Source organism: Lolium rigidum, chromosome 7 (assembly GCF_022539505.1).
Source record: "Lolium rigidum isolate FL_2022 chromosome 7, APGP_CSIRO_Lrig_0.1, whole genome shotgun sequence".
Lineage (NCBI taxonomy): Eukaryota > Viridiplantae > Streptophyta > Magnoliopsida > Poales > Poaceae > Lolium > Lolium rigidum.
In genome coordinates this window covers 148,059,628-148,075,496 of record NC_061514.1, presented here as the reverse complement: position 1 = coordinate 148,075,496, position 15,869 = coordinate 148,059,628, and the positions used below count along the sequence as shown (strand labels likewise).

At 40.3% G+C, this 15,869-nt stretch overlaps 1 protein-coding gene and 1 long non-coding RNA gene across 2 annotated transcripts; both read left to right on the top strand.

Moving 5' to 3' along the window:
- The first annotated feature begins 2,517 nt into the window (after positions 1-2,517).
- Positions 2,518-3,677, top strand: LOC124677838. The gene is made up of 3 exons (XM_047213789.1): positions 2,518-2,779; positions 3,089-3,215; positions 3,319-3,677. The coding sequence occupies exons 1-3, from the start codon at positions 2,525-2,527 to the stop codon at positions 3,378-3,380; spliced, it is 444 nt and encodes a 147-aa protein (XP_047069745.1). The 5' UTR covers positions 2,518-2,524; the 3' UTR covers positions 3,381-3,677.
- Positions 3,678-4,618: 941 nt separating this feature from the next.
- LOC124678973 lies at positions 4,619-5,117 on the top strand. The gene is made up of 2 exons (XR_006994733.1): positions 4,619-4,693; positions 4,774-5,117. It is a non-coding gene; the product is annotated as an uncharacterized LOC124678973 (long non-coding RNA).
- The last annotated feature ends 10,752 nt before the right edge of the window (positions 5,118-15,869 follow it).

The window sequence follows — 15,869 nt, the reverse complement described above, 5'->3', positions numbered from 1 at the left end:
GCAAGGATGAATTGGTGGCATTCCAAGTGCCTCTCTGCATTCCTCAAGAAGCTGTCGATGCTGCTCATGCTGACATATGCAGTCAGTTGTTTGCAAAGGTGATGTATTTTTTCATTTAACATACTGTGCATAATTTAAGTTCTATTCCAGATCTGCATTAGTTCAGCAAAGTTGATGGCCTATTCTATGTAAGTGGTGTTCTTACCCTGTTTAGGACATTGCAGGTTGTCAATGAAGCGATTGTGTCGGTTGATGGAGATCAACGCTGGTATACGAGAGGCGGTTAGGAAAGGAGCACAGAGTCTAAATTTGAAAAAGGAGGCTGCCATGACCATCTTCAGTAAAGCATGCCTCCTCCCTAAAAAAAACTATGCAAGTTCAAATATTCATTTTTTGCTGCTACTGCATTTGTGTTCTACCACTTCCTGCAATAAATCAAAGAATCCAGAGATAGAAAGTAATCATTTTGTTTACAAGCCGTACATCTATACCCATTTAAAATATTTTCAACATGAGGCCATTGTTTTGTACTCCATTTTGTGAATGATAATCTCATTCACACTATTATCATCATATTGTAGTTTCCAACGAGTTTCATGTCTTTTCTTCATAGCAGCACGCCAACACCATTTGAGGTATTATGCTGCATTTGTACCCTACGATGTGTTTCTCTTTTCTTCATAACTCATATGGCAACAGGCTTGGGAACTGCAGTAGTACTTCTGTCTTCATGGGGTTCAGTTGTGGTGCAAGATGCCAGTATATGACACTCCTCTGGTTCTACCTAGCTTCTGCAGATCGGTGGGTAGTAAAAAATGCCCCAGAGTTTATACTATCGATGTTGATACATCTTCCTGAAGTGACTTGCTCTACAACTGAAATGATTCTGGTTCAGGTGAGTGTTTCGATCCCTGAACAATGATGCTCTTGTCCTCCTACCATGGAAATACTGATATGCTAAGCACTGCCCTTTAACCATAATTAGGTTTTAGTTCAGCCGGAAGACGACCATGTTTTAGTTGAGTCAGAAGACGACCAGGTTTTAGTTGAATCGGAAGACGACCAGATTTATCTTGACGTAGAGCAGGACCTTGTACAGCGTTTGCGATTCCTTGTCATCGGCCAAGAGTTTAGCAATGTTGACACATGCCGGAGGGCGATCAAGGACATGGCAATTGCTTTGTATTTCCAGCTTCGTGTCGTGAAATCTGACCATAGCCGATTCATTGCCAAATGCAGCACATAAGGATGTCCATGGCGGGTGCATGTAGCCAAGTGCCATGATGTTCTGACTTTCACTGTCAGGACGCTGCAAGCAGAGAACACATGTGAGGGTGTTCAGGATCTACATCATCAACAAGCCACTGTTAACTGGGTGGCTAGGTCTGTTGAGGCAAGACTAAGAGATAGTCCGCAGATTAAGCCAAAGGAGATACTGCAGTATATTCGGGACCAGAATGGGGTTGCTGTGTCTTATATGCAGGCATGGCGAGGAAAGGAGAGAAGCATGTCTGTTGTTCATGGTACCCTTGAGGATGGATATCGCCTTCTTCATGCATACTGTGAGCAGATTGGAAAGACAAATCCTGGTAGCGTTGCGGTATACAAAGGGTCTGGGATGGACAATTCCTTCTCGCCAAAATAGATAGCATGGACCCTTGATCTACACCGTGGAGCTTGCGTAGATCGAGCTCTTGTTGCCGGAGATGGAACTAAGACCTCTGTTGGGTATATTTCTTACCATTCCCATCTCTTTATATTATACAAAATCTGGGAAGGTTGTTTTGTCCCATTCTCTCAAGTTCAGGCCTATTGTTTTCACTGGTCTGAAATGCGTGCAATGCGGCAGTTATGAAAATGGAGAATGTTTGGTGAATATTGATTCGATTGTAACTTGTGAAAATTAGTAGCTATGTCAATACTTCTGAAAATTTGACAGTAACTTTGGCCTCCGCTAAAGAAGAGAAGACTGAAACGGGATAGCTATTCTTAACTTTTATGTTGTACCAGCTCTATATTAGTTCAGTTGTGTATAAATCATACGGCTACGCTTTCATGATCTCAGACCATTACTGACACAATCTTCTTTCTGTACTTTCTAATTGTAGCCTCCCTCTAAGAAAGTGAATCAGATAATTGCAACAACTTCTTGATTTGTCAGTGAGCATGGTGGACAATCAGAGATTGTGTTAAGGGTGAAGCAAGGAAGTATCCCAACATTTGGATTCTTGATGCCTGACCATCATCTCCGCAGCTACTTCTGGTACATTGTTGATCATCCTCAGCTATTGAAAGATGGCTCAGACGCTGACACCAATAGGGTCAACAAAACTGTTATGAGCAAGAGTGAGCATGCCGCTTCATCAGGATGAAGATGTGCTTCCATCTTTATTGAAAAGCACTGATCATGCAAAGGACGCTGTTTTACATGAGAAAGGCCACAAAGGTTGTGCATCCCGAAAAAGAGTAAACAGTAGCAAAACAAGCTTTGACTGCTGCTCACCAGGAAAAGGTAAAAGGTGCCATGAAGGCGTTGACCACTTCTACCAAGTCTGAGAACTCTAAATTAAGTGTATTTGGCACAAACAAAGTGATTCTGGAACCACCATCGTTTATAAAGGGCACATTGGAGAAAATTGTCGAGATTATTCTCAGGAACCGAAAGGAGTTTGAAGAAAAGCTCATTGCGCAAGAAAGGATGACAGGGAGGTTTCCATTTCTTCTGCCCAATAATCCATACCATTCTTACTATCTCAAGAGTCTCCAAGAAACCCAAGAGGTAACTTGAATCGCACTTAAGCTATGTTTTAAGGTATGATTTTGCGTAATTTCCCCCTTCCTGACGTTTTTGATAGAACTGTATGTTTTTATATTTATCATGTAGTTTAATTGGGCTAAACAGATGCAATTTTTATTCCTTTCCATTTATTTATTAATGGAGTAAACAATTCGGAACTTTTATTTGACTAAAGTTTGTCAGGTATTCGATTCTTATAAATACCAGTGACCTAAAAGGTTGTTTCTCTGTCTTTACTGAACTTCAAAAGCTTAACGATGGTGCCTACTCCATATTGTCTTACTGCGACAGGGCATGGAAGCGGTGGGCGTGGGCATGAGCCTGGTGCCGCTCAGAGTGCAAGAGTTCCAGGAGGACTTGCTTTGGGCTCGCGGCCGCATGCACAGGCTGCGGGAGGTGCGGCATGCCCCATACAGAGGTGATCCTAGAAACTTCAGTTTATTTATTTTACTTGCATCTGAGAATTATTTTACATTTGTTTGTTGTTGACACTCAATTTTCTTCCTAATATTCCTCTGCAGCGTTGCGAAGGAGGAGCACGACCTCGAGCCCGCCGCACGAGATGACGATTACATCAACCTGAGGATCTACATGTGTGAGGAGCCCTGTGCCACGACACCACACCACATCTACGACATGGAAGACCATAATATTGGCTGACCTCACCGCTTTTAGGGACGAAAGCCGCTGGCCGAGATGGTTCTTCAGTGTTAATATTGGTCGATTGATTTGGCCACGGTCTGTCAAATTGGCGGTTACTAATTAACCTAAGCAAAAGGGAACATCTAGGGATGTGACTGACTATACTAGGATCCCACGTGATATATTTTTTATCTATAGATCGATTTCACTAATTAATGATAGAAAGAGGGCTCATTCAAATGTTGTGCTTCAAGCTTAACAATATTTTCTATTTTGAGTTAGTATCTTGGTAGTACTCAGCTTGGTATAGACTCTATATGTAGGTTGTATTTTTCTGTAGGTAAAGAAAATAGAGATATGTATATGTTCTCCCAAAGCTTAGTGGTAATGTTTGTTTTTCATTTGTAAACTAGATTAGTCTCACAGTTCTTTGGTTCATGCAATTGAGATTCTCCTTCAAAGGGTTCTATCTTTGTACTCTGTTTCTACATAGAATTCGCAGCACATCTTAAAAGAATAATATCACATCTTTTAGTTTAATCATATGTATGCTGCATGCTTTCAATTTGTATAAATGTTCAGTATAGTGTTTTATAAATCCGTTTACCAATGCAGAAAACGGTGGAAGGGCGCCAAGGCGTGCCCCTAAATTTTTGGTACCTGCTGTTGAAGGTGAACGTGTGCAAGTACAACGAATTCATTACTGCCGCAGGTATGCTCTCTTCTGGATTAACAAATTCCGCTCCCTCAACCTCACACATATAACCCCAATACAAGATTTAAATTCCCGCTCTCATGCATTTTGGTCTGTCATGCTTTGACCTTCCTCACCTTTCTAACGATGTAGTTCGTCCTAAGACAAACAACTCTCTTCATCTGATGTCCAGATGTGCTTGACAAGATTTCAGCAATCTCATGTGCTTCCTTTCTATGTCTATATGTTCATTCTATTTATAGTCTGGCTATTGCATTGACCGTAGTGGCCAGGTGCTAAAATTTGATCTTTGGGGTGATAGTGCTTTATTGGAAACACGTTGAGGTTTTATTGGGAAAATTTACTTGTTATTTTTGTTGGCACCACTGTCTGAGATTATTCCAGTATCGGCTCTTTATTTTGTTAGAGATGTCAGCATGCTATCATTTCTTTCTTTCCTGTTAACATATATTTGCAGTGCAAACGGTTCTAGCCGTGAGGAAAGTGTGTAGATGGTACATCAACACAGACATCCCTCAAATAATTGTCCTCCCTGCTAGGTACAACATTTCATCCTGACTTGTCTGTAATGGAGTATTGAATGATAATGGCTGATCTTTTTTTAATCTTCTTTCACTAGAGTCGACCATTGAACCCAACGCAAATTCTTCGTTGGCTACCAATATTGCTCTGCCTCACCAAGTAGGCGATTATCTGAGGAAATCTCTTTCTGAATTGATCAACTTCAGTCTCTAGCATGTGATTGTTTGGAGAAAATGATGGGCTCCTATTCCTGAACTTACAATTGTTATGCACTCATGTAGTGTAAGGTTGTTTATAGCCAATTTCAGTTTGTCCATTTTGTTGCTTTTGACTGGTATCACCATTATCTGCTAGGTTAATTAGATTGATATCTTTGAAATTTTGTATAGTTCCAGCATCTATGTTTATGATGTTCTCTTCATTTTATGAGCTTATTATATATATTTCACAAAGCATTTCTTGCTTGCTTTTGTTGCTCACGAGCGAGCCAGTCTGTTCGTGATTTTGTGTGCTGCATCCTAATTTCATCCTATCAACTTTGTTTTATAAAACCTGAAAAGTATATTATCGTTTTCCATCTTATTTTTTTGTCGTTATACAAAATCGAAAGCATAGCAAATTTCACGGGGTCGTGCGCCAAGGCGCACATCTAAATCTAGTCTTTCTTATATGAGTATAATATACATTATCATCTTTGATTTCCGAAAAGATTCAGATTTTTTTGACATTTTTTAATTACTGTTTTCTTTTCATGTATAGGATGCGCTAGCACCGATGTGCACTGACGTATTTTCCGCTAAATGCATGAGTTTCTTCATATCATCTGCCCCCTTTTCACCTTTCAGCCTACCGGCACTGGTATCTCAACTCGTTGCTTATTGTTTCTGTTGCTGTTACCTGAACTTCTACAATCTTGGATGTCGATACGGCAGTCTTATAATAGTATCCTTCAGCTAGCATCATGCGTGACGCACGGAGGTCTAAATTGAGTACACACCATTAGTTGGACAATTGTTGTTGGTCCCTGAATAGTATTATAAGCCAGAATCCGACCAGTGACCTAACAAGATCTGGGATCCTGATTATTTAGAAGTACATGAGGCTATCAACACGGAACCATGCAATCTAGTACTAGATCCGCAGCCACCACGATTGCGATACATACGTTAGATTACATCTAAAAGCAGGCAAAAAAAAGCTAGTGCTACTTTCTCTCGTTTAAATTAGTTGATGCAGCTAACACTATGTTTCTTTTTTTTTTTTTTTTTTTTGAGAACCAACCTGAGGTTGGGTGGTTACGAGGATGGTTGTATCCCCAGCCCACCAGAGTTCAAATCCCAGGTTTGACATATGTGTGTCTCATAAAGGCGGAATATTCATTCAGTGGGAGGCGACATTCCCGTCGACAACGAGGCGCCTGTGGTGACTTCGTCAATTTCAAGATCCAATCTGCCGGCTCAGTCTTCTGGAGGTGCTCATAGGGGTAGGGTGTGCGTGTGTGCGTTCATAGGGGTAAGTGTATACGCGTGTATATGAGCGTCTGCGTTTGTACTGTGTTTCTCAAAAAAAAAAAAAAAACTATGTTTAGTACAAGTGTACTCCTCATCTACGCCAATTAATTTAGGCCGAAGGAAATAATAATAGATAATAGTTAGAGGGCAAAGCAGCTTTCAAGGTGTTCTGTTATGCAGGAAAAAAAACTGTTAACTTATAGCACCACTACATGGTTCAGGGGCCAAACAGTTTCATATGAAATTCCATAGTATAATTAGGCGACAGCCTGAAAGGAAATAAGTAGATAGATGATTCATTCATACAGATATGTACTAACGACAAAGAGTATCTTACGTACGCATTTACGCCTGCCTTCGATATTCTGTATTATTAACAGTACAATCCTGCATTTACGCCTGCCTTATATAAGTAGATAGATTGGTTGTGTGCATCTTAATCATGCAAGGTGTAATGCTTAAATCTTTGAAGTAATGATGAGTTCTTCATCGAAAAAATATTTAATAGACCGTGCCATATGGATAGTGGAAAGATAGCTAGAGTAACTTCCTCCAATACCCTAACACTTATTATGAGTACAAAACATCCTCTAGCGTTTGTATGTTCCTATCGTCAAATTATTCATTACAAAGTGTGAACGGCTTTTTTTTCTTCCTTTTTCCGATAAAGGAAATATATTAATATTGTAAAGACACCACCCAACATCTGTAACAACGAGTGTCCTAATGGTAATACAGATGCACACACCCGAAAAAAAGAATTATTTAAAAGAAAAGGCCCGCTACATTGACCAGTTCTTTGTAACAGCGGACCAAATACCACCAAAAGTCCAAAACAGCACCAGAAATCCATCAACACCAAAAATGATGGCTCCAAGAAGGGAATAGTGCACAAGCTTTGTAATCGCCTTGATCAAAGACCATAAGTTTTCACCCCGGAGAAATTACGCAATCACAAAATAATGCCTTCAACAAGGTTATTGCCAGGCACAACCAATTACGGCCAGACCTTAGTTTTTCACCCTGCAGGTTTAGACATTGAATTCCTCCCATGGTGTCGCCCCCACTGGCCAATTCCGCTGCTCCAGTCACAATCACCAAGCCAGAATCCCTACACCCTCAGGACTCAAACTTCCATTGGCAGTCTTCAATTCCCGACTTCAATGCCATTCGTCATGTCTGACTTCACCGTGGAACTAAGGCATGTCCCATGATAGTAACAGAGTGCAGAACTTCACAACATCCCCTCTGAAATCAAACGGTCAGAAAAAACATGGTTGCACGCGACCGAAATACCATCCGCACTGGCAAACTCTATACATGTCGTCCATTTAGAATTCGCGGACGGAGTCTTCCGTAACTCGGTAGTCCGCCCAAGGTCAGTGACGATCAGCGAAATGATATTCTTCATCACGAAGAGAGAGGAATCCAAAGACCGCTACCTTTATTTAAAACTTGGGCGGCCAATGGAATGGTAGAGTTTATCGACGAAGAATCAAGAACCAGGGTTGAAGCCCTGCAATTCAGCGTCCAGTCGACGACCATCAGATCCCATGCATAGCCTAACGGCCCAAAGGAACCGCCAGCCCCATTCAGGGCAGATCGGCGGTAGCCTCAGGTGGTTGTGCAGCCAGCTTGATCATGCCCATCAAAGAGTCAGCCCGATGCGTGTAAGCTGCTGGCATGTACATGATGCGTACAAGGTCCAGCAATACGTACATGCTTCAGCCGGCCGCTCGAGACGCCGCTGCCTGATTCGCAATCTGCTGCTTATGCCGGCTAGCGGCAGCCCGATAGCAGCGCGCATCGCCACCGTCCTTTGAGGAGTGGCCGGATGCAACCACATCAGGGGCGGCCAGATCGGTGGTGACGAGAGGACGGGAACATGACATCTAGAACCAGCGGAAAAGGAGAAAAAAAAAGGATTATTGGGCACCCCACCGCCGCCGTCCGTCGATAGGCAGCCTCCTCCGGCGGCGATAGGGTGGACAGGACGGCAGCGTGGAGGCCTCTAGAGTCACCTGTGAGGCGACCCAGGAGGTTAGGTTACAGTTTCCTCACTCATTTTCGGCCTTTATTTTTTCCTGGAACAACCAATTCTACATAAGTTATCTTGCACTCTAGCTCCTTTGCTGGCCACTCGGAGCATATGCTCGGAATATTGCCATGCCAAGTAAGCTCGCTTTACACTGTAATAAGCCAAGAACCCGAGATTTATGTATTGCAACTTGCAGGAGCGAGACAGTGAGAGTGACGGACCGGAGAAGATTGTGCTGCAATCCAAAAGCGACCATCTGATTGGCGGTGGGCCTATATTGTCACGATCAGTGACGACGACCGGGATCAAAATAACGTGGCCGTCCAACATCAGGGTGACCATGACCATGATTCCATGAATGTTCGATCGAGAGAAAATTCGACAGAACCAATAAGCACCAGGCGTACGTGTATAGCATGAGCTAACAAGGCATGGCTCTGACTCAGGTGGACCAGCAACGGTTGCGCACCAACATAACGCGGTACCCGTACCAGTTCATGGATCCAATGCCAGATGCGCCATATCTGCGCAAAGATCGCGAGACCCATGGGATCATGTCCTCTTGTTCCAATGGTTCATCGAATCCTACGGTTGCCTAACAACCGTTTTCTGCACGGGGCGTCGCAGCAGGGCTAATCACACGGATCCGGCGGCCCCAGCTAACACCGTGTCATGACTCATGACCATCAAGAAGGATCTACCGACTGGACTTGTAACCTAATTCAATACCATGCACGGTTAAATTATCAAAGTTTCAGCCCGGGTATGAATGACAGGATCAACAAGTTTTTTTTAAAAATGTGAATGCAACGAAAGGAAGTTAGAATATAAAAAAAGAAATACTTATGCATGTAGTTATTGCATTCGATATAATTGCTAAGAAAAATAATAAACTAGCCGTATGTTGATTTGAAAAACATTAACAAAAAATACCACGTGTGAGTTGTCTTGGTTTTCTACCCAAATAACTATGTTGACTGTAGAATCCATTGTAAATGTAGTGATAATCACCACAATATTTATGAAACAAAGATGAAAACTCGATGCTAAATACATTTTCCATCTTTGTTTCACAAAAACAACTTTACATTCTTTTATCAGTGTGAAAGCTGTAAGATAACGTTGCATAGAAAACAAAAATTTTCCTACCGCGAACACGCAATCCAAGCCAAGATGCAATCTATAAGACGGTAGCAACGAGGGGTTTATCGAGTCTCACCCTTGAAGAGATTCCAAAGCCTACAAGAGTAGGCTCTTATTGCTGCGGTAGACGTTCACTTGCCGCTTGCAAAAGCGCGTAGAAGATCTTGATCACGATCGCTTCCGGCGCCACGAATGGGCAGCACCTCCGTACTCGGTCACACGTTCGGTTGTTGATGAAGACGACGTCCACCTCCCCGTTCCAGCGGGCAGCGGAAGTAGTAGCTCCTCCTTGAATCTGGCAGCACGGCGGCGCGGTGGCGGTGGTGGTGGAGATCTCCGGCGGAGCTTCGCTAAGCATATGCGGGAGAAGTGGAGGAGGAGAAGAAGCTAGGGTTTGGGGAGAGAGGGGGGTTGGGCGCCGGCCCTCTAAGGGGTGCGGCCAAGGCTGAGCCAAAGAGTGGCTGCCCCCTCCCTCTCCTCCTCATTAGATAGGTGGAAGCCCCAAGAGTTCTAGTCCAAGTCTTCGAATAAGACCCCAACACTAAAACCTCCCATATGTGGGAAACCTACTCAAGGAGGGAGTCCCACTCAAGGTGGGACTCCCACCTTTCCTTGAGGTGGGGTGGCCGGCCACCTCTAGGTGGAGCCCACCCGGGACTCCTCCTTTAGGGTTTGGCTGGTCAAGCTTGTGGAGTCCTTCCGGACTCCACTTTCCATAGTGCGTTTCTTCCGGACTTTTCTAGAACCTTCTAGAACCTGCCATAAATGCACCGGATCATTTCCAAACTTGGAATATGACTTCCTATATATGAATCTTATTCTCCGGACCATTCCGGAACTCCTCGTGATGTCCGGGATCTCATCCGGGACTCCGAACAAATATTCGAACTCCATTCCATATTCAAGTTCTACCATTTCAACATCCAACTTTAAGTGTGTCACCCTACGGTTCGTGAACTATGCGGACATGGTTGAGTACTCACTCCGACCAATAACCAATAGCGGGATCCGGAGATGCATAATGGCTCCCACATATTCAACGATGACTTTAGTGATCGAATGAACCATTCACATACAATACCAATTCCCTTTGTCACGCGATATTTTACTTGTCCGAGGTTTGATCTTCGGTATCACTCTATACCTTGTTCAACCTCGTCTCCCGACAAGTACTCTTTACTCGTACCGTGGTATGTGGTCTCTTATGAACTTATTCATATGCTTGCAAGACATTAGACGACATTCCACCGAGAGGGCCCGGAGTATATCTATCCGTCATCGGGATGGACAAATCCCATCGTTGATCCATATGCCTCAACTCATACTTTCCGGATACTTAATCCCACCTTTATAGCCACCCATTTACGCATTGGTGTTTGGTGTAATCAAAGTACCTTTCCGGTATAAGTGATTTACATGATCTCATGGTCATAAGGACTAGGTAACTATGTATCGAAAGCTTATAGCAAATAACTTAATGACGAGATCTTATGCTATGCTTAATTGGGTGTGTCCATTACATCATTCATACAATGACATAACCTTGTTATTAATAACATCCAATGTTCATGATTATGAAACTAATCATCCATTAATCAACAAGCTAGTTAAGAGGCATACTAGGGACTTCTTTGTTTGTCTACATATCACACATGTACTAATGTTTCGGTTAATACAATTATAGCATGATATATAAACATTTATCATAAACATAAAGATATAAATAATAACCACTTTATTATTGCCTCTAGGGCATATCTCCTTCGATCTCCCACTTGCACTAGAGTCAATAATCTAGTTTACATTTGTAAAGATATAACACCTTGGCCTTCCGGTGCTTTATCATGTTTTGCTCACGGGAGAGGTTTTAGTCAACGGATCTGACATGCTCAGAAACGTATGTATTTTGTAATTCATTTGCGTCTCAACGCATCACTCATTTCCAAATGAGTCGGAATTAAATATGTTTGATCTTCTGGTGGAACCTTAATTCCTCGGTCTGAAATATGTCACTAATATTGTCACACACAATATAGCTTCAAAGTTCTGACTCTGTCGGAACTACACCAAGTTCTCAAAGAACCTCTTGACTTTAACATCCTTTGTCATTGTCAAAACAATGACATATTCTGCCTTCTTTTGTAGAATCCGTCATAATATTTAGAACTCTTCTAAATCTAGCATAGACAACTTCTAGCTTATTTGTGCTATCTTTTAAACAACACTTAGTCTATTTGAGATTGAAATTTTATTTTTTATATGTGACAAAACAAATATCGGTGCAACATCTTACAGCGATTTGTTTGTCATTTCCCATATAAAACTATATATATATATATATATATATCCTTAGTTCTTCTAAAGTACTCCAGAATATTCTTACTGTCGTCCAATGATCATCATATGAATCATTCTGGTATATGCTCATAACACTTTATAGTACATGACATCTGATTGTGTACATATTATTCGTGATCTATAATCACTCATGTGTTTTTACTTATTGAGTGTCAGATACACTCAAGTCTTGTTAAAACTTAACATGACAAGAATATTTTCTTAATATTTCTATATTGAACTATTTCAATATCCATTCTATGTACTTTGACTTAAACTTATTTTGTGTTTCAATCTATCTTCATAGATCTTGACACTAAATATGTTTCAGTCCAAATCCTTTCATTGAAGTTAATTTTCAATGAAACCTTTTAATCAAGTATATAATTACATCATTTATAACCAACTATATGTCATCTACATAAGTATTATAAATATGTCTCAGCGCTCCCACTTAATCTCTTGCAAATGCAAGCCTCTTCATCGTCTCTGATGAAATCAAAAACTCTTTGACTATTTCATCTGGTGAAGATTCAACTCCGCGATACTTACTTCATCCAATTGAAGTTCGTATACCTATCTAGTATTCCACGGACCAGCAAAACTCTTGGTTGTATCTTGTATACACCTTTAATACACACTTCGATAAGTAATGTATTTTGCCATCCTTCTAACATATCTCATAAAAGAAATATGTAGTGATTACTAGAATAATCCATATAGACTATAAGCATTGCTACGGAAGATCTAATCTTGTCGTAGTCAACTCTTTGAACTTTGTCGTAAACAACTTTTCGACAAGTCAAGCTTCTTCAAAGATATTTCATCCAAGTCCATCAATTTTATAGATCCATTTACTTTCAAAAAGTATTCATCTATCTTGGATTTCATGGCGTATAGCCATTTTAACGGAGTCAGGGCCCATCATAACTTCTTTGTTTGTAGTTGGTTTATCATTTGTTCAAAATCAATCCTTTGTTCACAAATCATTTATTTGATCACAAAGTAAACCATACCTACAAGATTCAATATGTACTTCGATCTCCATGGCTAAAACACTTTGTAGTCATGGGAGCCATGATCGTTATGGCCGCTTCCGAAACCAATTCCGATGCTGCGCTACTCTGATCATTATGCTCGGGTTCATAAACCTTATCAAATTATATTGTCCTCCCACTCAAATACTTCACTAGAAACAATTTCTCGGAAATAAGAAACATTGACAAACACTTTTGTCTTTGTCTTGTGGGAAGAATTCCCAATTAAATCTCTGGGATAACCAACAAAGACATTCATCTGATTTTGGTTGTAAACTCTTAGACCAAAATTTAAAGAAAAGACTATTAGGGTTTATACCCATACCATAACTTGTATGGTGTCATTTCAACGGATCATGATGATGCTCTATTTAGTGTAAAAGCGGTAGTCACTAAAGCATAATCCACAAAAATATAATGGCGTCATAATGTTTTATCTCATCATTAATCCAACAAGGTTTGGATACATATCTCGGATACTATATCATCATTATGATACTCCAAGAAATGTGAGTTGTAGAACAATTTCATAACTCTCTTAGATGTTCGCTAAAACTCGTAATTCAAATATTTCCACCATGATCCAATCATAGATATTTGATTTTTCTATTACGATGATTTCCACTTCATGCTGAAATTTATTTGAATCCTATTCAAATGTTTCAAACTTTTCCTTATTGAATATATCCACATATATACTCAATTCATTGTTTGAAAGTTTTCATGAAGTAGAAGAATCTTCCGCACACAACTATGCCCGAGTGAACCACATATAGCATTATGTATGTTTTCACTAAGTTAGTTGCCCGTTCAACTCTTCGGCCTATGAACGGTATTTCAGTCATTACCTTTTAGAAAAGATTTTGCAAGTGCCAAACGATTCAACAAATTGAATGACTCCAAAAATCCATTTGCATGGAGTTCCTTCATGCGATCCTTTCTAACATGACCTAAATTGCGGTTCCACAAATAAGTGGAATTCAAATCATTTGCCTTATGGCATTTTTAGCGTCAGTGTTATGTATGTGTGTTTCACCATTAAGATTTATAATAACTTATCCATCGTACATGGAGTAATGTCATAATTTGAACAACTCATTGTTTTCATTTGACCGGAGCAAAATAACAATTATTAAGTTCTTTATTATAAATTCTAAGGGCTAGATAGAATGTCAACGACGAACATAATAACACTTTATTTTGTTCCGGACGTGCATTCCTATCATATTCCTTGTCGATCACTTAGGCCATTGTATTCTTGTATTGCGTTGTTTTGTATGACACTTCATACCAACCAATATGGTACTAATACCCAAGAATTTCATTGTGTGACTTAACTAGGAATACAACCATAACATGTATATCATTTATATACACACGAGCTAGACTTTCTAGTCTTTTCTTTTCTTTTGCCAAAATATCTTTTGCAGTTTCTCTTTTAGCTTTCCTCATTATTCGGAAAAACATTTCAACATCAATAACTTCTAGGTTTGTTGGTCAAATACCAATAACCTTGAGGTTCTTACTTTGAAGTTGATCATCATATGACAAGTGTTTCAGATTTCACTATTAGTAAATTTGTAATACGATGAACAATTTCACTCATAATTTTATCCATCAATTCATGATAACTTTCACGAGACCATGTCCGTACATGCTAGGCTCATAAAGTTTAAACCTTAGTATTCGCATATGCAAATCTGGCTTGCACCCGTTGGAAGCACACGTAGAATCTATAACACCCGATCATCACGTGATGCTTCGAAACGACGAGTCTTAGCAACGGTGCATACTAAGGACAATCACTTCATGGATATGCGAATATCGTTAGTGCCCCAATAGTTGGAGGATTGGGACGCCTTGCGTCTTCAACCTTCGTACATTCCCATAAAACTTATGAGTTTATGTAGTCTCACCAAATTTATATTCTATCATCTTGCAATAAGGTCTTAGATATCACATATATCTCGTACCTTGATTATTTCGAAAACTAAATTTTCAGCTCCTTACTTTTCAAACAGATTTGAACTTCAAGTTTCACGGAGACAAGATAACTTTAGGTACTAATTGAAACCATAGCTCTCTGAATCAACAAAGTGAGTTTTACTAAAAGTTTGCAATAGGACTTAATCATTTCTTGATTCATTAACAATACGGTACCAATCCGTAAAGTTTCTAGTCAGATTTTAACAGTATTTCTATCTCAATTATAAGATTAGCGCATAGTAGTAAACGGATGCCAATAATACAAAATTAATTCAAAATACTACTCAGACTATGTTTATGATAATTAGTTCATGTTTTAATCTAATTACTAATGAACTCCCACTTAATACAACATCCCTCATAGTTGTAAAGTGGTACACGATCCAAATCCACTACACCAAAACCGATCATCACGTGAGATGATGTAGTTTCAATGGTGAACATCAACATGTTGATCATATCATCCATATGACTCGTGTTCAACCTTTCGGTTTCCATTGTCCCGAGGCCATGTCTGTACATGCTAGGCTCGTCAAGCAAACCCAAGTATTCCGCGTGTGCAACATGGCTTACACCCGTTGTATGTGAATCGTTGAATCTATCACATCCGATCATCACGAGATGCTTCGAAACGACGAACTGTTACAACGGTGCATACGAGGGGAGAACACTTTATTATCTTGATATTAATGTGAGGGATCATCTTATAATGCTACCGTCGCGATCTAAGCAAAATAAGATGCATAAAAGGATTAACATCACATGCAGTTCATATGTGATATGATATGGCCCTTTTGTCTTTGCGCCTTCGATCTTCATCTCCAAAGTACGGACATGATCTCCATCATCAACGGGCATGATCTCCATCATTGTCGGCGTAGCGTCAAGGTTCATGGCGCCGTCTTCATGATTGTCCTCCATGTAGCAACTATTACAACTACTTTGAAATACCTCTCAACATGAAATTTAAAGACAACCATAAGGCTCCTGCCGGTTGCCACAATACAATAATGATCATCTCATACATATTCATCATCACATTATGGCCATATCACATCACCAAACCCCTGCAAAAACAAGTTAGACGTCTCTAATTTGGTTTGCATATTTTACGTGGTTTAGGGTTTTCGAGAGAGATCTA

Coding starts and splice junctions, on each gene's coding strand:
- LOC124677838 (XM_047213789.1), top strand. CDS start 2,525: ATGAAGGCGTTGACCACTTCTACCAAGTCTGAGAACTCTAAATTAAGT. Junction 2,780..3,088: donor GTCTCCAAGAAACCCAAGAG/GTAACTTGAATC, acceptor TTACTGCGACAG/GGCATGGAAGCGGTGGGCGT. Junction 3,216..3,318: donor GCGGCATGCCCCATACAGAG/GTGATCCTAGAA, acceptor ATTCCTCTGCAG/CGTTGCGAAGGAGGAGCACG.